The following is a 27,937-nucleotide window of genomic DNA, read 5'->3' as shown; positions in this document are numbered from 1 at the left end:
ACCCCGACTCAAAAAACAAAAACTAAAAAGACTGGGGCTTAGTGGTAAAGAAATGCTCCTGGGTTCAATATCCAGTACCAAAAAAGAAAAAAGAAAAAGAAAAAAGGCTTACTAAGTTGATTACTGAATCATTTATCCACTAATGCAATTTTAAAATCTCATTTCTCCCTTTGTAATTTGTATTAATTTATCTAAGCCATTTCTCATATGCATAGGAAAAAAAATACATTCTAGAAAAGGTCTAAATGATCTAAGTTTATTAAGCACTGCAATTTTATTTTTAGAGAGAGATAATTTTTTTTTTAAATATTTTTTGGTTTTCGGCAGACATATCTTTTGTTTGTATGTGGTGCTGAGGATTGAACCCGGGCCACACGCATGCCAGGCGAGCGCGCTACCGCTTGAGCCACATCCCCAGCCTGCACTGCAATTTTTATCTCCTTGAATGCCAGTAGCTTAGAGATAACATGTAGAGAGTCAAGGAACAAACTTTTCTTATAGTTAGTAAGCTCTTTTCTAATCCGGAGCAAACTTCTTTTAAGAAATATTTCTGATTTTTCTTCTAATGAGGGTTTATATGCCTTTCCCCCCACTATTTATCTTGTAAACAAGACAGGGATTTCACCTTTGATTTGTAACCTTTTTTTTACTCAGCAATGTCATAGAACAGTTTTTCTTGTAAATAAACACACATGATCACACTTAATAGGTACCTGATATTCCACCTTTACAATTTGTTTAACCCAATTGTTTTATCAGAAGTCCTCTATTGTTGGACACTTATTTCCCGTTTTATTGTTACAGAACTATATATTACTATCTTCCTGCTTGGAAATAATTGTGGATTCATGTTAAGTTTTAAAAGAAATAAAGGTCCTGAATCCATCCCCACCACCACAAAGGCTGGCCTTGAACTTGTGATCTTCCTGCTTGCAGTTTCTGGATTTGTTGGGATTACAGGTGTGCACTAGTGCACCTGGCTAAAGGATATATATATATCTCACACATATTTTGGTACCAGGGATTGAACTCAGGGTCGCTTAACCACTAAGCCACACTCCCAGCCCTTTGTTCATGTAACTTGCAATCCTGCCTCAGCCTCCCAAGTAGCTGAGATTTATAGGGGCGTGCCATTCTACCCAGTTTTTTAAAGTAAGGTGTAGTGTGGGTCATAAAAGGGGGCAATGAATGGCTTGCAATGTTTAGAACATTTTATTAAAGTACAAAATTGTTGGAGTTAAGCTAAATAGAAAAACATAGTAAATATTTACAAAAACATTGATAACATCACTCAAGTAACAATACACAAACAATGCAGAGAAAGGTCTTAAAAGGTTTACAAGTTGAAATTATGACGATTTCCCAAAAGGGATCTAATGGTTCACTGCTGAGAATGGTTTTAATGTCATATGTAAGATCTCTGAGCAAATGATATCCCCCACTCTGCAATACAGAGCTCCCTAGATATTAATCCTTTGGGAGATTCTGACTTAGAGGCAGCAGAGGGGACAAGTCAAGAGTTGAGACAGTCCTATGACTGGCCTGATATTCTCATCCTGTTGACTGGGTTGAGGTCATGCAGATACAGTCAAGGTAATTTTCTTCAGCTTCTGATGATTTTCAGGAGGATATAAGCAATTTCTCATTCTTTGAACAAAAATTCAGTACATAAAGGCTGAACAGAAGAGTACTGGATTAGAACTATCAAGTTCTATTTGATGGACTATTATCAATAAAACAAAGATAATATGGAATTTATCATGCTCTATTTCCATATTTAATGAAAATAGGAAAGAAGGCAGAGTGATACTTTTAAACCAAAGTGCTCTAGTTTTAGCTTAATGAATGGTCAACAATTTCCTGAAGTGACCACCTCACTATTACTAGAGTCCAGAAGAATTTAAAATCAGACTTTAAAGACCAAAGAAAACAGATGTAACATACAAAGCAGAGAAGAAAACAATGCCCAGGAAAGAGTCACTACTCACTTTGCTCTGATAGTTGTATATTAAAATACCTTCCCAAAACTAATTCAGGAGAGGAATTTAAGAATTTTAGGTGACTTTAAAAGCAGTCTTGGGCTCAGTAAGACCATTCCTTAAAATAAACACTTCATGTTTTAAAACAAATCATCTTCATCTGACTCTTCGAGGTACTTTATAGGTTTCTTTGCCCGTCCAGATTTTGCCCGAGGAGCCACAGCTGAGTCCAAGTCCAGATGAAAGTCATCGCTCTCCCCCTTGGGTTTCTAAAGAGGAATGTCAAGTAATTTGCATAATATAAACATGATAGCATAATTTCCAGACTATAATTCAAAGAGTTTTCTACCTTCTACTAAGTAGTAAGAAATAGATCTAAGGAAACTATCCCATTGATATTTAAATAAGTGCCTTACTTAATTTTTTTTGGCACTAGGGATTGAACTCAGGGGCGCTTTACCACTTTTGCTGGGATTACAGGTGTGCTCTACCATATCCAGCCATATTTAATTTTTCTCATAGCTAAACTATCCACAGCAAAAACTAATGAATTTGAGATTTAAAATTCTTAAAAATATATCAAATTAACAGGAAAAATATAGTTAGGTATTTCAAAACATCTAGAGTAAAAAGACTAAACAGGAATAATACCTTGCTTGCGGCTGCTTTAGAAATGACTTTCTCAAAATTACTGTCAGAATCATCAGAAGTGGATGGCTTCCTTTTGCGTCGATTCTTGGTTTTGGCAGGTTCAGGCTTTTGAGAGACATCAGAGTTCAAGTTTGGATCCTTCTTGGTTCCTTTTGGTGCAGCCCTTTTTTTGGGACCAGTAGTGGAGGTGGAAGACTGACCTGCAAGTCAATACAGGAAATCATCATGGCTGCTCTTAGGGGTGAAATATTCTCATTGTGAGCTTTCTTTTCCTTTCCTTCCTCTTTTTTTTTTTTTGGCAGTACTGGGGATTGAACCCAGTGGGCTCTACCACTGAGTCACATCCCTATCCCTTTTTATTTATTTTGAGACAGGGTCTTACTAAGTTGTCCAGGCTGGCCTGTCACTTGGGATCCATCTGCCTCAGTCTCCCAAGTAGCTGGGATTGTAGGTGTACACCACTGTGCCCAGCTCATTTTGAACTTTAACAACTTGAAGACTATATGTGACACAGGAAAAGATAATCTAATACAGTTGAAAATATCTGAGAGTAAACCTATTAACTATCTCATTTGATTATAAAGATCTAAAACTGCTTCCATTTGGAAAAGTTTAATTTTAATATCAATAGTAGTAAATTTTTTCTGGGCCAGTGGTGAACACCTATAATTCAGTGTCTCAGGAGGTTGAGGCAAGGCAGGAGGACTGTAGTTTGAGAGCAGCCTGGGCAATGTAGTGACACCCTGCCTCAAAATAAATAAAAATACTGGGGATGTAACTTAGTGACAGTGCCCTTGAGTTCAAATCCCACACAAAATAATAATAATAAAAAAGTAAAATTTCAGTATAAAAAAGTTATGCCGACTTGGGAAAGCGAATTAGTTTGGTATTAATCTATTTCAAAGATTTAGGCTTACTATTTGTTGTTGTCTTCTTCACAGTCACATTCTTTTTTGAAGATGGCTTCTTCATTTCAGTTTCAACTGGGAGATCAGCTACAGGAGGGCTCGAAGAAGATGGTACGCTATCTTTAGTATCATCGTCATCATCGAGGTCAATCACTTCAAATGGAAAGTAAAACAATATATATGAGCAACATATGAAATACATTTACTGCTTTGTCCCTGCTATGAATTCCCATTTAGAATTTTCTAGAACATTTATATTATGTTACTTCGTTTTTATTTACTTATTTTTGATATTGGGGATTGAACCTAGGGGTACTTAACCACTGACCAACAACATCTCTAACTCTTTAACAATTATTTTATTTACCAGCCCTAATTTCTGAATTCTTTATCAGCAAAAAGTTTTTATTTTTTTGTATCTAGCATGAAGCATAGTACCTGGGGCAAGTGGTTGAATTAGTTTTAGTATATTAAACGTGGAGTGTATTTATGTGCAAAAACTAAACCAAATGAATGATGGTAATAGAATGCTAATACAAACTCATGTTTATTTTCAAATGAAGTACTTGGATATTATAGTCAAGATTAGAACCTAATTGGACCTGTGAGTCCCAGTAAAGTACATGTCTTAATTATTTTTACTAAATACATACCTGACATGGTATCTTTCTGTGGCTTCAGTTCTTTTTCAGTATGTCTAGAATAAAAAAAAAAAAAAAAAATATATATATATATATATATATAATAAATAATAACATCCTGACAACCAATTCTAAGTATGTCAAATATCAAAGATTATCTAATTATTAAAAACAATCAGAGTTGGGTACAGTGGCACACGCCTGTAATCCCAGAGGTTCATAGGCTGAGGCAGGCGGATCCAGAGTTCAAAGCCAGCCTCAGCAATAGCAAGGCACTAAGCAACTCAGTGAGACCCTATCTCTAAATAAAATACAAAATAGGGCTGGGGATGTGGCTCAGTGGTCAAGTGCCCCTGAGTTCAATCCCCAGTACAAAAAAAAAAAAAAATCAGGTTAAGAAAAAAAATCAGGTTAAGATCTACATTAGATAAGATACATACTTTGGTGAAGTTTTGGTCTTAGGTGGGCTAGCATCTGATGGCACAAAATCTTCATCTTCAGATTTTTCATCAAAGTCTGAAAAATCTTCATCTGAATCCAAATCCATTGTGAATTTGGTTTTTGCTGTTTAACAAGGAAAGAGGGCAAGAGAAATATTTAATTCATAGACTGATGACACATTTCATCAGCACATAAGCTTAACTTTAACCTCCTAAAAAAGATGCTTCAGTTTTTATGGGATTAAGTATCCTGAAGTTATTGGCCATAGCATATCCAGCATGTTCTTTGGTCTCCTTACCTGCAGCTCTCCGTGGCTCTGTTTCTCGTGGAGGGACATCAAAATTACTTTCAGTACTGCTCATATCTGATTCAGAATCAGACCAGGGGTTTCTCTTTTTGCCTTTTTTGACAGGTTTAAATGTCAATGTAGTCTGTTTCTTTGCCTTGGTGCCTAGAAAGGAAAAAAAAAGATATTAACCATACATATATTCTTAGGCTCAGTTTTCTTCATCTATCATCCACCCATCCTTTAAATATTTATCTAGCACTGTGATGGTGCTGGGAATGTCAATAGTGAATAGAAATAGATGCAGCATAGAACTCAATCATTTTATCGCACAAATAAACTCAATATGTTTATGTAAGGAATGTGGTATATATCCATAAATATCAGGTTTCTTTAAGAAAGAGATGCTTGAGCTGAGATGTGAAGGTTTAAGAAGCTAATTAGTTGAAGGTAAGTGAAGAAACATTCTAACTCAGGATGTTGCATGTATAAAAGTTCTGGGAAGAAATAGCATACTTAGAAAACTGCAAGTTCACTATTACTAGAAAGCAGAAGTTGGGGAATATGACCATATTTGCACTTTTAAAAACAACTTCTCTCAAGTTGCAGTATGGAGACTGGAAAAGGGCAAGAATAGATGTAAAACAATGAAATATACTGCTGAACTCAAGGCAAGGGAGACAGTTTAAAGTGGCTGCGACTATCTTGAGGGGTACTTAATAGTAAGTTTCCAAGTGTCTCTCATACCTATCCTTTGTTTATGTCCTTCATCTTGTCCCACTAAGATTATAAGTGCAGTTTCCTTACAGGTTTGATTTGGTTTTTTACCTTTATAATCTTTAGGAGCCTATATGAATCTCAGCTTTTCTCTAGATCCCTAAAATGACTAGTATATACTACTCAATTTTTTCTTTATAAATCTGAGGGTTAATTCCATGCTTTCCCACTTCTTGTACCTTCAGAATATTGGATACAGCAGTAGGAACATGAATGTTCAAAATACTAAGCTGACCTATTAGTTGTACAGTATAAATTATTTCTAGCTAGGTTTTAGTTAAACATGTGTTGCATTATAAGGTCAATACGTAATGTTGCAAAGCATGGCACACATAAAATATTAAAAAAAAAAACTAAGATATTTCCATTTGCTTTTTTTAAATTTTGTGTATAAACTGATATATATATGTCCCCACAGATTTGAGCACATATATCTATCTAAAGTAGATTCTTAAGAATAGATATAGATTCTATATTAAGATCAATCAGTAGGATAGCATTGAGAGTCCATAAATAAATCAACATTTACAGTCAATTGATTTTGAAAAAGGTGAAGATACTAGGGAAATTAATCTTTCAATATGTGGTACTTAGGGGGCTGGGGATGTGGCTCAAGTGGTAGCGTGCTCGCCTAGCACGCATGAAATACTACTTCACAATAAAAATGAATATACTACTGATAAATGTTACTATGTAGATACATGACCCATGAAAACATGCCAAGTAAAAGATGTCAGTCACAAAAGAACATACGATACTAATCATATGAAATGCCTAGCATAGGTAAATCTAGAGACAGTTAAGTTTTTATTGATTGGTGGGAAATGGGGAGTGACTGATAATGGGTAGTTTCTTTTGGGGTGATAAACTGTTCAAAAACCTCTGTGATTATACTGAAACCATTAAATAGTACACTTAAGATAGGCAAATTTGGTATGTGAAGATTGGTTAATAGAACTCTTTGATTCTGTGTGGTATCATTACCTAGAATCCAGGGATGATGTTGAACTCTAGAGATGACCAAGATGTGGTTGTTAGCCTCATGAAACTTTATACTTCAACATTAAAATTGGCTAGAAAGTGAAATTTAATAAACTGGTGGATGTTTTCTTAGATCTAACTTTTATTTCAACTTTATACTGTTTTCTTTAAAGTGTGGTAATACCTGGTTCTTTTTTCAATTTCTTCTCCAGTCTTTGTTTTAGGCCGTCTGGTTCTACACCATCTTCCTTAGAGGTTCCCTCAGGATTTTCACTCTAAAAGACAGCAAGATATTAAAAAATAAAATAAGATAAATAAAAAAATAATAATAAATAAGAATGATCCAGTTCTATATACTGTATCGAAAATAATATAGAGTCGAATATATGAATATGTATATTGCCAAAGAATGTTTTTCTTTGGGTTTTGGTTAAGAGCTCTTTGGTACAGGTATGATTTCTTCAAGATACTTAAATATTAAAAAACTAGGTGCTTAAGAAAAAAAAAAAAAAAAAAAAAATCCACTCTCCTCTCCCCGGTGCTAAGGACTCAACCCAGGGCCTGTGTTTGCTAGGCAAGAGCTCTTCACTGAGCTACATCCCCAGTCCACAAAGTATGTGTAATGATTTCAAGAGTATTACCTTAATTTTCTTTTTAATTTTCTTTTCTGCCTCTGCTTTCATCTCTTCAGTAACTCGGGGAATGACTCTTTTTCCTCGTGGAGAAGGCAAAACTTCAGTCATTTGTGCTTTTTTCCCCTTTGCCTTTCCCCCTTTCCCTGGTAGTCCTACTTGTTCATCTTGCTTTTCCTTGGCTTCGACAGCCTATAAAACAAATGTAAGAACTCATTATTGTGTATAATTAACATTTGATAATAAAGGTAAATAAGTGTGGAAATAGAAGATTGGGTTTTATATGTAATTCTATCACTTAACCTTTCTGAGGATAAAAAGGGGAAACTATGTTAAGGATAAATCTCTCTCTGTCCATCTATATACACACACACACATATACATTAATTCACTCGTAAAAAAGGATAAGTACATACCCACTAATGTACACTTACCTAATCAACTGATTAGAATAAGGTAAATATTTATACCAAAGTATCATAATATAAATTTGTGTAAGTTTAATTATGAAGTGAAATTTAATTATTTTTCCTATGCCAACTCGTCCCCAAAATATTTATTTATTTATTTTAGTTGGCTACAACATCTGTATTTTATTTATTTATTTTTATGTGGTGCTGAGGATTGGACCTAGGGCCTCACATGTGCTAGGTGAGCGCTCTACTGCTGAGCCACAACCCCAGCATCCCTATGCCAACTTTTTTCCCCCTTTGTTGGTTCTGGAATTGAGCCCAGGGGTACTCTTCCACTAAGTTACATCCCTAGTCCTTTATATTTTAAGACAGTGTCTTGCTAAATTGCTGAAGCTGAATTTGAATTTGTAATCTCCTGAATAGCTGGGATTACAGGTGCTACCATGCCAGCTAGGTGCTACCATGCCAGCTATGTTAAAATAATTTTAAGAAACAAGTATTATTTGGAAGACTTAAGTAATAAAAGGATCTTCTGAAACTATCTGATTGATTTGCCCCAAAAGTAACTGGCTTTGCTTAATTTTAAGTTGACTTAGGGGACCGGGTGGGTCTTCTTCCACATTTAGGCTCTCTATCTTCTTGGTCCTAATAGGTCTTTCCTATTTAATTTTATAAAAGAGTCAACTCCAGTTCTTTCCTCAAAAACTTCTGGGTAATATGTTCCTGGCCTCATATCCTTTATTCTAAGTAGCATTTAATTATCTGTTTTCTTGTGTTATTTTGGAATGTATCCTTATGCTGCCTATATCCTTTCTATTGTCAACTGTAAAGTTTCTTGACAGAAAGAAGTATTGTAGGAACACATTAAAAAACAACAAAGTGCTAGTTATTGAACCCAGGGCCATGTGCATGCTAGGGAAGCACTTGACCACTAAGCTGTATCCCTAGACCCTACAATATTTCATAAATAAAAACTTTAAACTACACACCTCCAATTCCTCAATAAAAGCAGCTAAGTCTTCTTTCCACAAATCTGATGGACTCTTTCTCTTTAATGAGTCCAGTTCTTGCTCCTTTAGAAAATTAACAGAAAATTAAGTCAACAAATGTGTATTAATAGCATTTTTATGTAGCCCAGTTTTTACTTTTACCATTATAATAATGTGAACTAATATGCACCATCCTATCAATAACTTACCTTTTCATTTCTTTGTTTGCACAGTTCATCTTTCTTTTCTTTGGTTAAATACCAAAGGGGCATGTCAAGAAGGTAGTTGAAGGTTGGCCCAGAATCTGTTACAGAGTCACTCTTTTCTGTCTCCTTTTCATTGTCACTCTCTTCATTCTCTTCTTCATCTGGAACCTAAAGGACAAATTAAAATGTAGAATTAATAGAAAATGTGAAACACAAACATATCAGGTATTTTTATTTTTTTGGTACCAGGAATTGAACTCAGGGGCACTCAACCATTGAGCCACATCCCCAACCTATTTTGTATTTTATTTTGAAATGAGCTCTCACTGAGTTGCTTAGTGCCTCACTGTTGCTGAGGATGGCTTTGAACTTGTGATCCTCCTCAGCCACTGGAGTTACAGGCGTGCACCACTACACCTGCCCATACCTGGTATTTAAACAAAATTGCTAACCAAGAAGTTACCTTTTGCTGGGCTTCTTTCCAGGCCTTCACAGGATCCGAATCATATCCTCTCTGAATTAGAACTTTAATTAACTCTTTTTTAGGCTTATTTTCTATTAAAAGAAAAAAATGTGAACAGAGATAAGGGTTTTGAGCAAGATTTTATGACAAAGTTTTATCACACTGTCAAAAGAATAAAACTGGAATTCAGATGGTCTCTGTTGTGCATATATTTGTACAACCTGGTATATCGCTTAAGTCTTCTCCTTAAACAATTGTAAATTATGAGGGGCAGTCAAATCACGATGGAGGTTATGATCTAATTATAACTCTTACAAGAACAGAAGAGACTCAAACCTTTATTTAGAATACACTTCTACCTAAATTATGCTCCCTAATTTTTTTTATTTCTACATTTCTACTACCCATTCAAAGATTGATTTCTCTTAATCACGGCAACACTGTAATCATTCCTTCCCTTTTTTTGGTAATACCTCTCTTTCTGTGTCTACTGCAGTTAATTTTTATACTTTGACCTAAGAGTCACTAGCTAAACAGTTTTGGAGTACCACCTTTAATCAATTAACTTGACAGACTACACATTTAAACTTTCTATATTCCTCAAGAAGACTGGATAGTCCCTAATATTTCCTAATTCCATTCAGCTAAAAACATTCTTTTTCCCCCTCTAGTCATGTCCAGTATCACTCATCTTAGCCTTGCCTTAAGCAAAAATATCTGTGAAATAAGGAGGATGATAGGCTAGTGCTAGTTCTTAAGAGTTATTTCTTTTAGTCTTCATACCCCCACTTTGGTCAAAATATTTTCTTCCTCATCACTTAAATCCTGATTTTGTTGCTTATAGAATTTCTTTCTTTCTTTTTTCCTGGTGCTGGGGATTGAACCCAGGGCTTTGTGCTTGCAAGACAAGTACTCTACCAACTGAGCTATACTCCCAGCCCCTAGAATTTCTTTAAAAAAGAAAATTCCTAAGACTTGTCCAAGAATTTACTAGTCTGATTTACTTGGAAGTCATTTATAATCTTCCTTTCTTTCTTTTCTTTTCTATCAGGTTTATTATTTCTTTTTGTGATCAACCAGTTGATACAAGGTATTCTAGCTCTATTTATCCCTGTCTAAATGTCAACTAATCTTAATCTTTTTAAGATGCTTAATCTAGTGGGCTAGAGAATGTAACTCAGTTGTAGAGGTAGCAGGCTTAGATTCACAAAGCCCTGGGTTCAATCTCCAGCACTGGAGTGTGTGTGTATGGAGCGGGGGAGGGGGTACAACAAAAAACCTCAATCTAGGAAAAGCTATCTCTTGAAAACTACAAATAATTAATCAGATATTTAAATGAAATGTATATAAATAACTAGCTGAACTAAATGGATTTTTGTCCTCCCTCCTCCCCACCATTGCTCTCACCAAAAATATTTAAAGAAAGTTTAGCATAACTGTAGTTTTAGTATAAGCAATTATTTAAAAAACATACCAATGATTATTTTGCCATCTATTTTCTCTAAGATAAAGCGAGCCTGATTGTTCAATTTAGCAGATTCAGCACCAAGCATTCCTAGAAGCCATTCTTTTCTTAATCCATAATATTTAAGCCTGAGTTCGAAGAAGTCTCTTAGAATATCCAACACTGTGTCATATTTCTTTAAACAGCCTACATGGTCAAAAAGCACCTGGAAAAGGAAAACAAGATTAGAACAAAGAATCAATAAATTTGGTAAACTTTATAAAATTGCTATTAATCCTTAAAATAATCTGAAACCTCTCACAAAATAAGACATATCATCCACGTATGTATAATGTCAAAATATATTCTACTGTCATGTAGAATAAATTTTAAAAATACATAAATTAAAAAAAAAGACATACCATAGAGTTGCAGGTGAGACTAGTTTGGAGTTTGAAGACTTTGTGTAGCCCAACTCTCTCTGCCTCTGCCAATTTTCCCTCAGTCATCTTTACAACAAACTTCACAGTGGTATCTGTGTGGTATTCCCTGTAGTCTGTTATGAGAGGGGGTGTCTTCTCAGTGCCATTCAACATGGGTTCTAGGACCTGTTCTTTGTATGTCTGAAGAAAGAAGAAATTCTTTTGTAAGGAATCTCTAAACAGTCAACAGAAATAGTACAAAACAAAAAATCCCAACAAAACAAACAAAAACCACAGTTACTTACTTGGGTCCATGTTCTGATGGGAAGTTCTGAGATTTCAATGGTTGTGGAATTCAGAATAGCTATTTCGCCATTAATCACATATTGATTTGGAGCCAGCTCTTCAATAGTACCTTTGAAGTTTTTGTAACTTGGAAGCTAAATTGACATTATAAAAAAGAATGTCTTTTAAATGTGATACTAAAAACAGAAGTCACAAAGGTGTTCAACAAGAAATCTAATTATAAGGTATGAAATAAACTTTACATTTGTATCCTCTTTAAATTGTATAATCCAAACTGAAACCCGAGAAAGGTAATGTTGCTACCATGCACAGAATAGTTACCATTGGCAAAGGTTCTTCTCCATCCATCAAACGCCTGATGTTATTTACAACTTCACGAACATCAAAGTTGGGAATTTTGCAGGACCACCCAGTACCAATTCCTTCAGCACCATTTATCAGGACCATGGGTATAATGGGAATGTACCATTCAGGCTCAACTCGTTGGTTGTCATCATATAAGAACTTCAATGTATGATCATCTTTTGGTGGAAATAACAACCGAGCCAAAGGGCTAAAGGAAACAATCAAACAATGTTACTGTACAAAATATTTGCTTTCTGAAGTAAAGGGTCACTCCGGGGTTTTTTGCCTGAGCAATTAGAAGTAAGGTCTTTCATTTACAAAAACAGGAAAACTAAGGATTCAGTTTTGGGTTTAATATTTGAAATACTTATTAGACATCCAAGTGAGAAATGTTGAGAGGGCAGTCAGGCATAAAAGTTTAGAAATCAGGGGAGAAGTCAGAACTGGAGATGTAAAGAGATGTAAAGTTATGAGACTGGATGGATGGGAGATCATTTGGGAAGTGAGTTTAGATAGTAGACAGAGATCTGATGAAGGAGCCTTAGGCAGACCAGTATTTAGAGCCAGGGAAGATGAGAAGTACCAGCAAAGAAGGCTAATAAGGAAAAGAACTTCTATTGTTGAACAGGCCAAATAAAGAAGAGTTTCAAGGAAGATAGTGATAACTGTGTTGAATGCTGCTGAAAGGATGAAGATAAAAGCTGAAAATCAACTATTTATAACATCCTACAGATTTGTAAAGTGAAATTTCAATTGCAATATTTAGGAAGAATCTAAGTTTTCTTTATTTGAACCCAAAGTCTACCTCAGGGATTTCAACCTTGGCATTACTGGCATTTTGGGCTGAATAATTCTTTGTTGTGAGGAGCTGACATTATTGTAGCATCCCTGGCTTCTGCCCAGTATTTCCTAATTAATTGAATTTTTGTCTCACATCGTTTCAAAACTGGCCATGGCAAGTCACTAGAAATTAAAAACCTACTCACCTGAGCATTGTGAAGATGTATCGAGGGCTAGCAGAATCCTTGCCACCATGTAGGCGGGTACCAAACTGACCAATGGGTTGCAAGAGGTTCAGATTATTGCTGCCCACAAAATTCTGAGCCAAATTGATGATGGTCATCATTAGTGACATCTGAGGAGGAAAAAGATTGATTAATCTGACCAAAAGTCTTTTAATAATACATATTGATTATTGTGACCAAGCCTCATTATAATCTTATAAATCTTAGGTTTATAGTGATTGTTCAAAGATAGATGGTAGACCTAGTACCTAAACCCAAGACTTCCAGTTCCAAGTTCAGGGGTCTTTTTTAAGAGCAATTTTCTTTTAAATATTTATTTTTTTAGTTGTAGTTGGGACACAATACCTTTATTTTATTCTTATGTGGTGCTGAGGAGAGAAGCCAGAGTCTCACACGTGTTAGGCGAGAGCTCTACTGCTGAGCCACAACCTCAGCCCCTCTAATAGCAATTTCTATCTATTAAATCCTATGAACTTGGAAGAAATAGTTTCTCCCCTAACCCTCAGCAAAATGAAATACTTTCACCTTTGTGTCATTAACACTTTGGTCATTTCTATTCTAGCATAGATCACTTTACTCGAAAAAAGAATGTGTGTTGGCTTTCTAGATAAACTGTGATTATACCTTGAAAGTACATAAAGTATTTTATATTTATTCTTATATACCTGGTACAGGTAGGCATTCAACAAATGTTTGTTGAGTGAATATTTATCAAGTCCTCACTATATTTTGATTTAAAATAGTAAGTAGGTCAACCATTACATTGAAATTTCTAGAAGCTTGTTAGTACCTCACTTCTAATGAGGCTGGCTTTGATGCTCCTGCCTCAGCCTCATGAGCCACTGGGATAACAGATATGTGCCACCATGTCTGGTCAGCACCCTTAATTCTTTAAAATTGTTTTACAGAGTAAGGCAAAAAATGTAAATTCAATGTTATGTAACTGCATAGTTTTACTTATGTCAATGAGTACATTTGTGACAGCTTATAACAATTTCCCAGTTGATGGTCATTTTGCATGTCTAAAATTTGACATTGCAAAGTTATAATAAATATCCTTATAGGAATATTATTTCCAGAGATAAAATTGTTTGGTCAGAGGGTGATCACATTTCACTATAATTTAATAGACTGTACCAAATTATTCCCTATTATGGATATAACAGTTTATACTTGCACCAAACACATTTGAAGAATGACCTTGAAATTGTTTATGATATAATGCTTTCAGGAAATATTATGGGCTGTATGTTTACCTCACCATGATGGTATGAGGACATTTCTGCCACTGATCCAGCTAATTGGGCAACCTTCACCTCTCGTTTGTCATTCCTTTTGAAACAAGTAAATAAAACCTTTCTTTGACCGGGTTTCAAACCTGTTAAGATAAAAGAAGGGCAAACATCAGCATTCTCAATTTAATCATTTCTGGGCACAAGATTTCTTCCTTACAAAAAAGACTAACAAACTGGAACTCACCATCCACCATAGATGGGATAGATCTCTCATTATCAGAATTTGAGAACAGGATAAGTTCCTTGTTTATAAAGTCATTATATGTCAAATAAGTGGTAGCTTGCCCATACAAATAATCCTGAAGGATCAAAGAGAATATTACATTATCTGGTTTAAAATAAAACATTGGTCTTAACAATGCTTAACACAAAAATAATAAGCATCATTTCTATAATTCTGAAGCCCCCCAATATAATTATGCACAAGTATTTTATGTTTTAAAGATAATGCAAACTTAATTGCTATACAGTTAGAAAAAAGGTGCATTGTCTTTTTAATTATTTTTCCAGGACCAATACATTTATGCAATAGTCTAAATAAGAATATTTATAAAGTCATGCACAGTTTTAATTATGGAGATACATTCTGAGAAACACATTAGCTGATTTTGTCCTTTGAATGTCATCGCTTATACTTAGACAAACCTATACAGTATGTGTATATAGATACACATGCCTAGGCTAAATGTTATATGAACATAGAAACCATGATGTTAAATGAAGCAAAAGAGAAAATGATGTCATCAAGAGACTTTATAATCTTATAGGACCACTGTTGCATATGTGACCCATCATTGTTATATGGTACATGACTATAGTTATTGATGATATTAAATAAGTTTAATTTGCTACAATATCAATTCTAAAAAGTCTACCACATAGCACATTTTGTGGGATATATTTAAAATTTTTACCTCAGGAAGGCCAAGTAACTTTCGCTGTCTTCTATCCTCCATGAAATGAGTTAACCATTCCTTTCGATCATCTATCTGCTTTTTGCTAAACGCCTACAAAAGGATGGGACTGTTAATAATAGGTTCCAAAATATCTCTTCTATAAGAAATAAACAACAAAAAATACTATTTTCTAAAATATCTGGTTCCTTCTCTGGGATATGAGAAATATTCTATTTTATAAAACACTCATATAAAGATCTAAATGTTTCAATTGACCAACATAGTAGTTTCTAAAATTAGGGAAAAAAAAATATATATATATATTATTTATTTATATATATATATAAAATACAACTCAAACTCACCAGGCTGATTGCAGCATCATCTTCAGGCCCAGTATATTTAAATTGAATACGATGTCTTTTCATATCTGCAAAGTATTCCTTAGCTTCTTTTGATGTACTGGTGCCCAAACCTACAAACCAAGGATACCACGTTACCCCATATAATCATGCATAATGGTATAAAACAAAATAAAGAATTTCTATGAATTCCATTACAAACCTTTGTAATACTTGACTTTCCATTTTTTATGGTTTGGAGTAGAACTTTTCCATTCTTCAAATTCAGGAAGGCTGTAGAATGCAATTTCTTGCTTGTTTTTAGATACCTATGGAAAGGACACATTGTAAAGTGGCTTTACACACTGTGGGCTCACCTGCATACCAACATATATCATTGGAGATTCAGGTTTGAGGAATAGAGTCTTAGAATGTCTATTTTTGTATCCTAAAAATTAGTATACCTTTACAATGGGAGTGATAAACTCCTCCAGAAAACGATGTCGCAGAAGAGAGGGCCAGTTGTGATGGATAAAATTAATCAGCAAGCCTTTGATATGGGAACCATCTTGGTCCTAGAAATATTTAAAAAGCCAAAGCATAAAAGAACTGTTTAGAAACTTTAAAAAAGTGTTTAAATCTAAACTCACTTATGCTGTATGTAATATACACATGATATGAACATATCTGATTAGATATTGGTTGGAGATAATGAATAAAGCTCCTAGTTATAAAGTAATTTGTCTTTATGGTGGGAAAGCAATGTAACAGTAAGACATTAGCCAGTGTGGTGTGTACACCTGTAATCCTAGTTACTCAGGAGGCTGAGGCAGAAGGATCACTTGAACCCAGTTTGACGCCAGCCACAGCAAAATAGTGAGACTGTATCTCAAAAAAGCAAATAAATGACAAAAAAAAAATTTAATTTAGTTTAACAGTTTAAAATATTTGATAACAAATCTGACCTGATCTGTCATAATCATTATCTTCCCATAACGAAGAGTCTTTAATGAATCTTCATCTTCATAGTTTTTCTTATACTGAAGACCCACAATTTTGATGATATTGTTAATTTCAGCATTTTCCATGATCTGAAAGACACATACCAAAAGAGTAGTTTTGTTTATAAATTTGAAAATAACAAATAAGATGCTTGAGTTTTTGTGAGCTCCTGTATTTTGAATTGTTAGTGTATTAAGTCAGAAATATCTGAGTCTGTAAGTCAGAAATATCTGTAAGATATGCTACAATATATATAATTTCTTCTTTTTCTTTTTTTTAAGAACCCAGGTCCTCATAAATGCTAAACACACAAAATAACAACCTAAGATTCATTTCAAAACACCCAATGAGAAAATGGAGTAGAAACATGCAATCTACATTATAAACTAGATTTAAATACTAAAGTTAGTTTTATACTCTACCTGTTTATGAGAGGCTTCTCGGACATTGAGTATTTTTCCTCTAAGAGGGAAAACACCATACTTGTCTCTCCCTACAACACCAAGGCCTGAAACAGCCAAAGTTTTGGCTGAATCTCCCTCAGTCAGGATAAGTGTACACTCAGTGGAGTTTCGACTTCCTAAAGTAAAAATACACAAATTTTAGCACATTTAGTTCAATCCCAAATATTATGTTAATAGCCTTGTAACAAAACACATGAGTTAGAAATTCAATAAGAAACTGGCTTAGGAGTAAAATGAGACAATAATTAGTTACATATTTTGGTTAAAATTCACAGTAAATAAAAAATACCATGCCCCTACCTTATCCCTGGTTTCTCTGTCTTAAAAAAAAAAAAAAGGTCCTAAGGGCAATTCCTTTTTTTTTAAGTTGTTGATGGACCTTTATTTTATTCATTTATTTATATGTGGCGCTGAGAATCGAACCCAGTGCTACACACATGCTAGGCAAGCATTCTACCACTGGGCCCCAACTCCAGCCCTCCCTGTTACCTATAATCAACCATGGTCCTAAAGTATTAAATGGAAAATTTTAGCAATAAACAATTCATAAGTTTTAAATTACATACTGTTCTGAGTGGTGTGATGAAACCTCAACAGTTCCACCTAGGTCATGAATCATTAGTTTGTCCAGTGTATCCACAATGTGCCTGTAATCTATCTACTTGTTAGTCTTTTTTTTTTTTGGTACTGAGGATTGAACTTAGGGGGCACTCAACCGTTGAGCCACATCCCCAGCCCTATTTTGTATTTTATTTATTTATTTATATTTTTAAAAAATATTTATTTTTTAGTTGGACACAATACCCTTATTCATTTATTTTTATGTGGTGCTGAGGATCGAACCTAGGGCCTCAAACATGCTAGGCAAGTACTCTACCACTGAGCCACAACCCCAGCCCCCCTGTTTTGTATTTTATTTAGAGGCAGGGTCTCACTGAGTTGCTAAGCACCTCACCATTGCTGAGGCTGGCTTTGAACTCGCAATCCTCCTATCTCAGCCTCCCAAATTGCTGGGATCCCAGGCATGCACCACCATACCCGGCTAACTTTTTAGTCTTTTAATAGCTCTCTTGGTTATCAGGTCATCGGTCTTGGTATCCCATTGCTTGTATTCAAATCCAAATGCTATACCACAATGCCTATATCATTCACAATGCCTATATAAACACCATTAATATCTTACATCACAAGAAGGGAAAATACAAGATATAATAATAATGGAATAGCTTTTTTTAAAAAAAAATATTTTTAGGCTGGGCTCAGTGGTACTTGCCTGTTATCTCAGCAGCTCAGGAGGCTGAGATAGGAGGATCTAGAGTTCAAAGCCAGCCTCAACAATGGTGAGGAACTAAGCAACTCAGTGAGACCCTCTCTCTAAATAAAATACAAAATAAGGCTGGGAATTTGGCACAGTGGTCAAGTGCCCCTGATGAGTTCCTCCCCAGTACTCAAAAGTACATTTGTGTGTGTGTGTGGTAGTGGTGCTGGGGATTGATCCCCTTGTACATGCAAGACAAGCACTCTACCAACTGAGCTATATCCCCAGCCCCTTATAGCACATTGTTATAATTGTTCTATTTTATTATTAGTTACTACTGTTAATCTTTTACTGTGACTGTATTATCATATATGTGTGTGGGGGGGAGATACTATATATAGGGTTGGATAATATTAATGGTTTCAGGTATCCTGTGGGGGTGGGAGGGTGTGTCTTAGAATATATGCCCTGAAGTTAAGGAAGGACTACTAGATCTAGTTTCTTAAATTTCTCATAATACTTATACTGCTGCTAAATATCAGTTTGATATTATACTGAAAATATTTACTAGGGTTAGATTTGACCCATTCTTGCTTTATAACTACCCCAAATCATCTCAACGTTGTAACAGCCCCAAACTGAAAATGAACTAAATAACAGAAGATTGGTTGATTTTTTAATTAAGTAATCTGTTGAATATTAAATGTCAAAGGGAAAATATCCATGGTATTCTGGTAATGAATAAACAACTGAAGTATGAGATTTAAAGTTTGGAAACATTATTAATGTGTACCTGCATCATTGGCATCATCAAGTTTTGGAATTCCCTTGATTCTGTTATGCTTTACAGCTGAACATTTCTTGTTTAACTGAACTTGGGCCTTAAATTTCACCCAGTTTAGTACGCTTTCTACAATACCACAGCCAATTGCCTAAAAACAAGAAGATTCATATTAGGAAAAAAGAATTCTTTCTGAATTCTAGAAGACAGCCAGGTGCAATGGTGCATGCCTGGAATCCCAGTAGCCTGGGAGGCTGAAGCAGGAGGATCTTGAGTTCAAAGACAGCAACTTAGTGAGTCCCCAGACAACTTAGAGAGACCCTGTCTCTAAATAAAAATTGTAAAAATACAAGTGGCTTATTGGTACATACCTGTAATCTCAGTGACTTGGGAGACTAAGGCAGGAGGATCACAAATTTGTGGCCAGCCTCAGCAACTTAGCTTGAGACACTGTTTCCAAATTAAAATGACTGGGGTACACATAGCTCACTGGCAGAGCACCCATGAGTTTAATCATCAGTACAAAAACAAACAAACAAAAATCTAGAATACGAATGAGCCCCCAAGAAAATGAACAATAATTTAAAGATTGAAAAGTGAAGAGAATAATTTCCGAACAGAGGTTAGAGGTTAGTACATTGATTTTGTGATCTTTCTGTTTTAGGTTATCACCAGTGAGGGAAGCAGGTTCTTCTGATTAATTTAATAAATATTTACTGTGTACTTATATTGTGCTAGGTGCTAAGATGGTACTTGTTCTCATGGGGTTTAATGATAGAAATAACTGAGAACAGTTATGATTAAATGAAAAGTTTGCTAAACAATAATACAGGTTCAGTGTTACATTGGAACCAACTTGGGGTGAAGAGTAGAAAATAAAGGCTCTGAGGAAATGGAATTTGGACTTCCTGAGTGGAAGCTATTGAAAGATTTCAAGAGGCTAAAAACAAAAATGTGTGCTTCGACACAAGAAGGTCATTCAAGAGCATTGCAGGGCTGGGGCTTGGGCTGAGTGGTAGAGCACTTGCCCAGCATGCGTGAGGCACTGGGTTTGATCCTTAGCACCACATAAAAATAAAACAAATAAAATAAAGGCATTCTGTCCATCTACAAAAAGATGGAAATAAAAAGAGAGTGAGCGAGCATTGCAAAGAAAAGCCTGAAACAATAAGAAAATTAAGAACCTGTTATAATAATCCATAAGAAATAATGGTGGGAGACTAAGATATTCAAGAGATGATTCTTGTTTAGAGGTAGATAATGACAAGGATACCACCTTTTTGGGGGTACGAAGTATTGAATCCAGAGATGCTTAACCACTGGGCCACATCCTCAGCCCCTCCATACCTTCATTTTTTTTTTCAAAATTTGAGACAGGTCTTGCTAAGTTGCCCAGGTTGGACTTGAACTTGCAATCCTTCTGCCTCAATCTTCCCAGCGGTTAGGATTATAGGCATGCACTACAGTGGGTTTTTACTAAAACAGGAAGTTGCTGTTGCTTTTTTAAAATTTCCTTTTCAGATTGGGAAGGCTTGAAGAAGTACAGTATGGGAGGAATCATTTCGGCAGAGTTGAAAAGGCAATTTTTGATTTTTATTTCTTTTTAAGTACTCACAGCTTTGATGAATTTTTCACTTAATTGGCATGTTGATCCAAAGCTCTTGGCTTGCAAAGTCATATTTTCTTTGGTCTGAGAGTCAAAGGTTGGATTTTCAATTAAGGCATTCACAAAAATCCACATGTGATTTTTCACCTGCAATAAAAGTTGATAAAGTCACTAAAATGTCCTAATGCTTTACTTAAAGATTTTCTTCTCCCTGGACTTTAGAAAAAGAGAACTGCCAAAATACCATACCTGATGTGCTTTTACTGCAACACCACCCTTGTTCTTCTTCTTCACTACATCAACAAGTTTAGTCACAATCTGATCAGCTACATAATCAACATGTCTGCCACCCTAATGAGGAAAAATCCCAAACTGTTAAAACTCAGCATGCTCAAATTACAACAATAGTCAAACACTTAAAAATATGGAGCTTGGATTCTTTATACCAAGACAGTCAAATATTCAAGTCTATTTCATTTATTAATAACAAGAACATAAAACATTACCTTGGAAGTAGCAATGCTATTGACGAAACTAATTTGCTGGAAGCCTTTTTCACTCATTGTTAGGCACACCTCCCACCTGTGGTTTACTTGTTCATGTATTACTTTCAATGGGTTGCCAGTTTCATCTAACTTATCCTTCAAATACATATCCACATAACTGCGGAATCCTTTTACCTATACCAAAATTAAAGGTAATAGTATTAACAAAAGTTATAACAAGTAGGGCCAATAACATTACGAAGATTTTCCAAAACCAATGTTCACTGAAGGACTGGGAGAATGGTCACTAAAGAGCACAAAAGTATTTATTTTAGGTGTTTCTTTGGGAAAGAAATTCCTTCAGTAATTTAAAAATGAGTTTATTATTTCATTATTGTTTTTTCAGGAACAAATATAAAGTGATCAGAAAAACAAATGTGAGGAAAAAAATCAATTTTGCTCTCAACAATGATCACAGATTCCCTTATGTCCTTAATTAACACTCAAGAAAATACTCACTGGCAGCTTAATTCCATTAAGAAAGACTTTGACATCTTTAGTGGATCCAGCAATATCATATGCTCTTCTAACCATCAATGCAACAATATCTTTGTCAAGGCTTTGCATTTTAAACTTAGACAAATCAGGCTGGAAGGTGATACAGGTATAATCTTCTCCATTAAAAGGCTTAAGCTCCATCTCACCAGCTCGTCCCATGTTATCCATCCAAGTCTATGGAAACAAAGAATAGGAAATTTAAAAAACTCAAATCAGGGTTGGGATTGTGGCTCAGTGGTAGAGCACTTGCCTAGCATGTATGCGACACTGGGTTCAATTCTCAGCACCGCATATAAATAAATGAATAAAACAAAGGTCATCAACATCTAAAAAAAAAAAGATACCTATTTACTTGCCTGTTTGAACATTTTCTTGTATTCTCTACTGGCTGTTTCCACAGTAAACTTGGTACTGAATATATTACATAATTTGGCTCCATAGCCATTTCGACCACCTAGGCAAATAAATTAAAAATGCTACTTTATTATCTCATCGACAACTTTATTTCTTAATTACTGGCAAAGCTTTTTAATTAAAAACATTTATTCTCGTATTTTTAACCTTCATGCTACAGTCATTTAAAAAAGTGATTTTTTTTTTCCAGCAACAAATATGTTCTTCATTTTCCTTCAATCCTTTACCTGTTACTTTCTTTTCATCATCATCATAGTTACTAGAAGTTAAGAGTTGTCCAAATATAAGAGCTGGGACATACACCTTTTCAACTTTGTGTTCAACAACAGGAATTCCTTTTCCATTATTCCATATGCTAATTAAATTGTTTTCTCTAAGAAAAGAAGATTGAAAATTTTATTGTAAAAACAAATGTTAAACTAATACTTATAATTTAAAAATATTTAAAAACCATTATTTCTAAAATATATAAATTTATAAGTCTTAATTTCATTATGACTCTTTTCATATATGCCTTCTAAAATTGAGCACGAAAACCTTTTCTTCCATGCTTAGTTACTGACACACCTGATATAGGAACGGGAGTGGGGGATAAAGGGAGAAACCTTTCCAACATCTGTGTAGACACTGATAATATTGAAAAAATATAAAATTTAAAAAGGTTAGGATAACAAAGGGAAATGAATTATGCCCAATGGAAACAACAAAATTTGGAAACAATATTATACCACTTCTTTTTTGTGGTACTGGGCGGGTGACACTCTGGCTCACACATGTTAGGCAAATATATCTCTAGTTCATGCCGCTTTTAGGAGGATCATCTGTATATACTTAGTTCCCTTAGCTTTCTCAACCAACAAAGCACACTGTGAAACAGAAGAGAAAAACATTATCCATCAAAAACTTTCCTGCTTGCCAATAAAATGCTGAAATCTTACTTGAACTTATTTCTCTTATTTTAGGATAATTCTCAGAATATTTAAGTTATAATGGAACACATACTATGGTTCTTATTCCAAGTAGTATTTAATATTACCTTTAAAAAAGAAAGACTAAAACTAGCTCAACATTTTTTGAAAGATTATGATACTAAGCATTTAGAAAGTTTTGAGTAAATAATCATTAGCACATTACCAAAAATAACCTTAAGCCTGGGTGCAGTAGATCACACCTATAGACTCAGTGACTCAGGAGACTGAGGCAGGAAAATCTCAAGTTTGAGTCCAGCTCCTGTAACTCAGAGATCTTTTCTCAAAATAGAACTGGGGAAGCAGCTCAGTGGTAAAATGCCCCTGGGTCTTATCTCCAACACATAAATAAATAAATAAATCATAAAAAACCAAACTGTAAATATATTTTATGTGATGATTGACCTGGCTAATAAACAGGTGAAACAAGCACCCAACCACCCATGAAGGAATACCATCATTTAAAACCTGAAATGTTAGATCAAATTCTTCTCTATTGCCACCTGCTGGTTTGCTGTTTGAGTTGCATTTTGAGAAAAAAATTTAAATTCTGCAGTCATGAATGCTTGGAGTAATCATTGGAGATGTTTGAGACATATTTAGAGATTAAGTGTCATAATGTTTGTACTTTAAAATGATTCAGGAAAAAATACAGATTAAGTAAACATGAAAAAATGTGGACAACTAGCAGGATGTGGTGGTGCACACCTGAAATCCCAGTGACTTAGGAGGCTGAGGCAGGAGGATTGCAAGTTCAAGGTCCTAATCAATTTGGTGAGACCCTGTCTCAAAATAAAAATAGGCTGGTGATGTAGCTCAGTGGTGAAGTGCCCTCAGTTTCAATCCCCTCTGCCAAAAAAAAAAAAAAAGTTGACAACTATTGGATCTAGGTGGTAGGTATTCATGTTATTTATTATTCTGCTTTTCTGTACTTCTACAGATCTTCATTTGAAAAACAGCTAATTCCATTAGCAACCAAAGTAAATGCAAATAACAACAATGAGGTATTTAACAGAACTTACGGGTCAATAGTGACTCTAATACAAGACATTTTTGGGTCCCTTTGTTTGTTGTCTGCAGCATTAACTGAAAGAAAATAAAATATACATCTATAAGAAATTAAATCTTTAAGATGTGGGAAGAAAGCTGGATGTGTTGGCACATTTCTATAATTTCCAGTGACTCTGGAGGCTGAGGCAGGAGGACTGAAAGTTGAAGGCTTTAGCTTTAGCACAACTTACTGAGACTGTCTCAAAACAAAAGGGCTGGGGATGTAGTTCAGTGGTAAAGCACTCCTGGGTTCAATCCTCAGAACCAAGGGGAGAGGGTAAAATGATGTAGAAAAAACAAATCCCAAGTAACAAAAAAGTAGTATTTATAAGGTGTTAATTTGTAGCAATTTTTGTTCATAGAACTATTTCTAGGAAAAAACTCAACTTCTTGGACTTCAGTAGACTGCCTCACTTTTGCCAACTAATTATGTGAAAACACAGGAGGTCTGGCTACAGAGGATTTGACAGAAATGATATTTCTTATGAAGGACTTGACCAGTATACTTGTATGAAAAAATTTACTCACCTAGAATCTCATCAAAGATTTTGTACAAACCAGGAACAAAAGTGACTTCCCTATAGTTCATGCCAATGTCCTCATCGTAAACCCACATTTGCTAGAAATAGGACGAAGAAATAGGTATTTTTATTCTATATTAGTTGTCATCATTACTATAAAGCCTTCTAAATGAAATACTTGTACATAAACACATACATGAACAATAATAGTTAGGCCAGTGATACTATTAACTGCAAACTAAACTGGAAATGTATGTATTTCAACTAATTAATTGCACTTAATTAGCTTGATTTTTACCTGGGTCACTAATTCCACAGAGCCAATGTAAGTATCTGGGCGGAGCAATATATGTTCCAATTGTGTTTTCTTTTGGTAGATTCTTTCAATAGACAGTCTTTTCTTAGCATCTTCATTTTTCTTAATTTTGTTCACTTGCATATTTTCATTTATAGGCTAGAATTTAAAAAAGAAAAAAAAAAAGAATTTTCCATCACAAATTTATTGGAAACAATGAACAAAATATGTACCACGATACACTTGAACACACTATGTCATAAACTGGTATCTGTGAGTGTGTATAGGTGGACTTGACAAAAGTTTGGAACAAAAATGGCAAATTAAGTTAGGTGCAGCCAAGGTTCCAGGTGTCGGTTTAAAAAGACATTCTAGCCAGCAGGGTAGTGGCAGGCCTACAATCCCAGGGATTAGGGAAGCTGAGACACGAGGATCACAAGTCCAAGGTCAGCCTCAGCAATTTAGCAACCCCCCCCCCCCCCGTTTCCAAATAAAAGGGCTGGAGTTGTTGGCTCAGTGGTAAAGTGCCCCGGGGGCACTTATCCCACCAAGTGCATCTGATATGGAAACTTCCGGAACAAAGTTTTATTTTAAAAAAAAAAAAAAATTAAATAAAAAGAATTTAAATAATTGTAGATAGACAGAATGCCTTTTATTTATTTATTTATTTATTTATTTTTAACGTGGTGCTGAGGGTCGAACCCAGTGCCTCACACATGCCAGGCAGGTGCTCTGCCGCTGAGCCCCAGCCCCAGCCCTTGGACAAAGTTTTTGATGTCCAAGAAAAAAAAAAAAAATGCACCCGCTTCTTTCCCTTATTGCACATTTACTGAATGCCTCCGCTATCCCAGGCAAATGATGGCATTTGGGGATGCCATCGACTCGACCCCTAGGGCACGTGAACATTTTGAACACAGAAAGGGCGCTTTGGGGGGGGGGGCGGGGGGAGCAAGGGGTTCCGCCAGCTCTTCAATGGGAACCGCTCACTGCCCTTGCTCTGCACCTTCCAAGATGGAAGGCATTCAATGTCCTTTTCAGCCTGAGGCAGGTGGGCAGAGGCTACAGCCTCCCAGAAGTGAACCCCGCCCCTACGAACTGTAACATCCTAGAAGGGAGCTGAGCCGATAAAGCCTCACTACCCGCATGGTTAGGGGCTTCAGCCTGTTCGCGATGCCCAGGGCCCAGAGATGGGGGTCGACACCGAAGATGGGTTCCCAGACCTTCGCAGGCGGGTCCACAGTCCAGGAGCCTCACCCCTCACCGGCGGCCAGAGGCTCCGCCACCCGGCCCCTTCCGCGAGCTCTACCTGCAGTGGTGACACCTCCATGGTGATGGTCGTGAAGGGGCTCGAGAACCCCGAAAACGACTAAACCGGCGGGATCCACAAGACGATCAAACACCCGGACGCTCCTCCACAGACGCGCGTCGGTTAGGAGAGCGCCTCCAGTGTCTCTAAAGCCTTCGCCTAGCCCGCCCAAATCAGATAATCCAATCACTGATTCTTTCTCACCGGCTCTGTCTAGAATAACCAATCGCAGCTGGTATTTCATCTCTACCAATGAATGTCTGAGTAGGCCAGTCGGTTCGAACGAACCTATTAGGCGAGGGAGGCGGGACTAGGGCTTTTTTTTTTTTCAAAATGCACCACTCGGAATCGTAGCACAGAGACTGACAGGCAATCTGGCCACTGAGGAGGAGCCGTTTTTTCTCTTCTTGCCGAAAACGGAGGCGAGCGGGAGCTTCTACAGCTCTTCTACAAGAGGGGCCTTGTCTTGAGGTGCCTGGCCGATTAGAGAAGGGGAGAAAGGGGTGTGTATTTCCCAGCCACTACGAATCTACTTCCGATCCCTGAAATGCTGCGTTCTGAGGTCCTTAGCAAGAATAGGTGCTCCTCCATTTTTCTGAGGAAACTGAACGCCGGCTTTCTTCGCAGGGGATCTGGCCATTTGGTGAAGCAAACAGGTTTCCGGTTTCTGCTTCAAACCCGCCCAACCCCCAATAACTTATTTGCAAAGAAAAAGAAATTCTACGGTTGTGGGTTTGGCTTCCATATAACGGAAGGATGTACAGAGAGGATGCAAAATAGAGGGCAGCATTCAAATCGCCAGCAGAGCAGGTTGGGGAAGAACTGAGACAATATTTATGACGGTGGCTTCCCGAGCTGAGGGCGAGTTAGGGGCCTTCTTGGGGCTGAAACCTTTTCCTCACACAGCCAGTGAGATACCCCTACAGTTCTAGTGACTTTTGCTCTCCTCTGAGAACTCTTCAGGCCAGAGCAACCGTGCCAGTGTGAGGAGGAAATGCCAAAAGTGGACTGAAGTTTGCCCAAACCCCGCCCCCGTGTATAAATGTTCAAGTGCACTTATATTTTCTTTTGTCAGTCCACGTGTTAAGACGACCAGGAGGAAAAAAAAAAAAAAAGATTGCCCTTACAAAATACTAGGGAAAAAAATAATAACTGCACGATATGAATGTCTATTAATTCCATCAGAACCACTTCCGTTCTTTACTCCCTTAGTCTGCCTGGGTTTCAAATCCAGCTTGTCAATTTGCTAGTTGTGTCATTTTGGTGAAGGAAGCTTCTTTGAGTTTCCTCTGCTTAAAAAAAAAAAAATATGTATATGTATATGTATGTATGTATATATATATCTGAAATGATTCACAGACTTTTAAACAATAGGCTAAAGCTGAGGATGTACTTCAGCCGAAGCATGCTTGCTTAGCATGCTGGAAGTCCCCTGGGTTAAAAAAAAAAAAAGGCTATCAGAAATAGGAAGCAGAACTTTGGTAGTTTTTATTTTATTTTTATTTTTTTATTTTTAATTTCTAAAAGAAACCTGAAGTCAACCATTCTAAAGTAAGCCCAGCATGTCCGATGTCCACTCTGCTGGCCAACCCCAAGGGAAGACCAATGAGGATAGGGTGTGATGTGGCTCAAAGTACCTACCCTAGATTAGGTAGAGAGAAGTGATGGGAGGGGAGGGGAGGGGTTGGGGAGATAGGAAGGATAGTAGAATGAAGCAGACTTTATTATTACTGTGAGATATATATATATATATATATATATATATATATATATATATATATATATATA

The 27,937-nt window shown here is 36.0% G+C and overlaps 1 protein-coding gene across 1 annotated transcript; it reads right to left on the bottom strand.

The window, feature by feature from the left end:
* Window positions 1-1,189: 1,189 nt before the first annotated feature.
* Window positions 1,190-26,248, bottom strand: Top2a (DNA topoisomerase II alpha). The gene is made up of 35 exons (XM_027922537.3): window positions 26,150-26,248; window positions 24,847-25,002; window positions 24,556-24,646; window positions 24,000-24,063; window positions 22,237-22,382; window positions 21,952-22,049; window positions 21,557-21,769; window positions 21,059-21,232; window positions 20,802-20,903; window positions 20,562-20,699; window positions 18,959-19,097; window positions 16,866-17,023; window positions 16,407-16,532; window positions 15,906-16,016; window positions 15,665-15,770; window positions 15,466-15,575; window positions 15,119-15,211; window positions 14,389-14,503; window positions 14,166-14,287; window positions 12,871-13,019; window positions 11,861-12,092; window positions 11,539-11,673; window positions 11,234-11,434; window positions 10,842-11,037; window positions 9,368-9,459; window positions 8,908-9,072; window positions 8,699-8,782; window positions 7,306-7,488; window positions 6,849-6,939; window positions 4,919-5,071; window positions 4,620-4,743; window positions 4,192-4,235; window positions 3,548-3,691; window positions 2,631-2,830; window positions 1,190-2,248 (listed from the first exon to the last, which is right to left on the bottom strand). The coding sequence occupies exons 1-35, from the start codon at window positions 26,168-26,170 to the stop codon at window positions 2,120-2,122; spliced, it is 4,605 nt and encodes a 1,534-aa protein (XP_027778338.1). The 5' UTR covers window positions 26,171-26,248; the 3' UTR covers window positions 1,190-2,119.
* Between the last annotated feature and the right edge of the window lie 1,689 nt (window positions 26,249-27,937).

The sequence above is a fragment of the Marmota flaviventris genome, chromosome 17 (assembly GCF_047511675.1).
Source record: "Marmota flaviventris isolate mMarFla1 chromosome 17, mMarFla1.hap1, whole genome shotgun sequence".
NCBI classification, from domain to species: domain Eukaryota; kingdom Metazoa; phylum Chordata; class Mammalia; order Rodentia; family Sciuridae; genus Marmota; species Marmota flaviventris.
This window is presented reverse-complemented; position numbering and strand designations above follow the sequence as displayed.

What these genes read in the sequence shown, in the direction of transcription:
- Top2a (XM_027922537.3), bottom strand. Translation starts at nt 26,170, where the DNA reads ATGGAGGTGTCACCACTGCAG. An exon ending in ATTAGAGTCACTATTGACCC is followed by an intron (nt 22,383 to 23,999) that starts GTAAGTTCTGTT and finishes TTCTTTTCTTAG; the next exon opens with AGAAAACAATTTAATTAGCA. An exon ending in GTCTCACCTGCAACTCTATG is followed by an intron (nt 11,038 to 11,233) that starts GTATGTCTTTTT and finishes TTCCTTTTCCAG; the next exon opens with GTGCTTTTTGACCATGTAGG.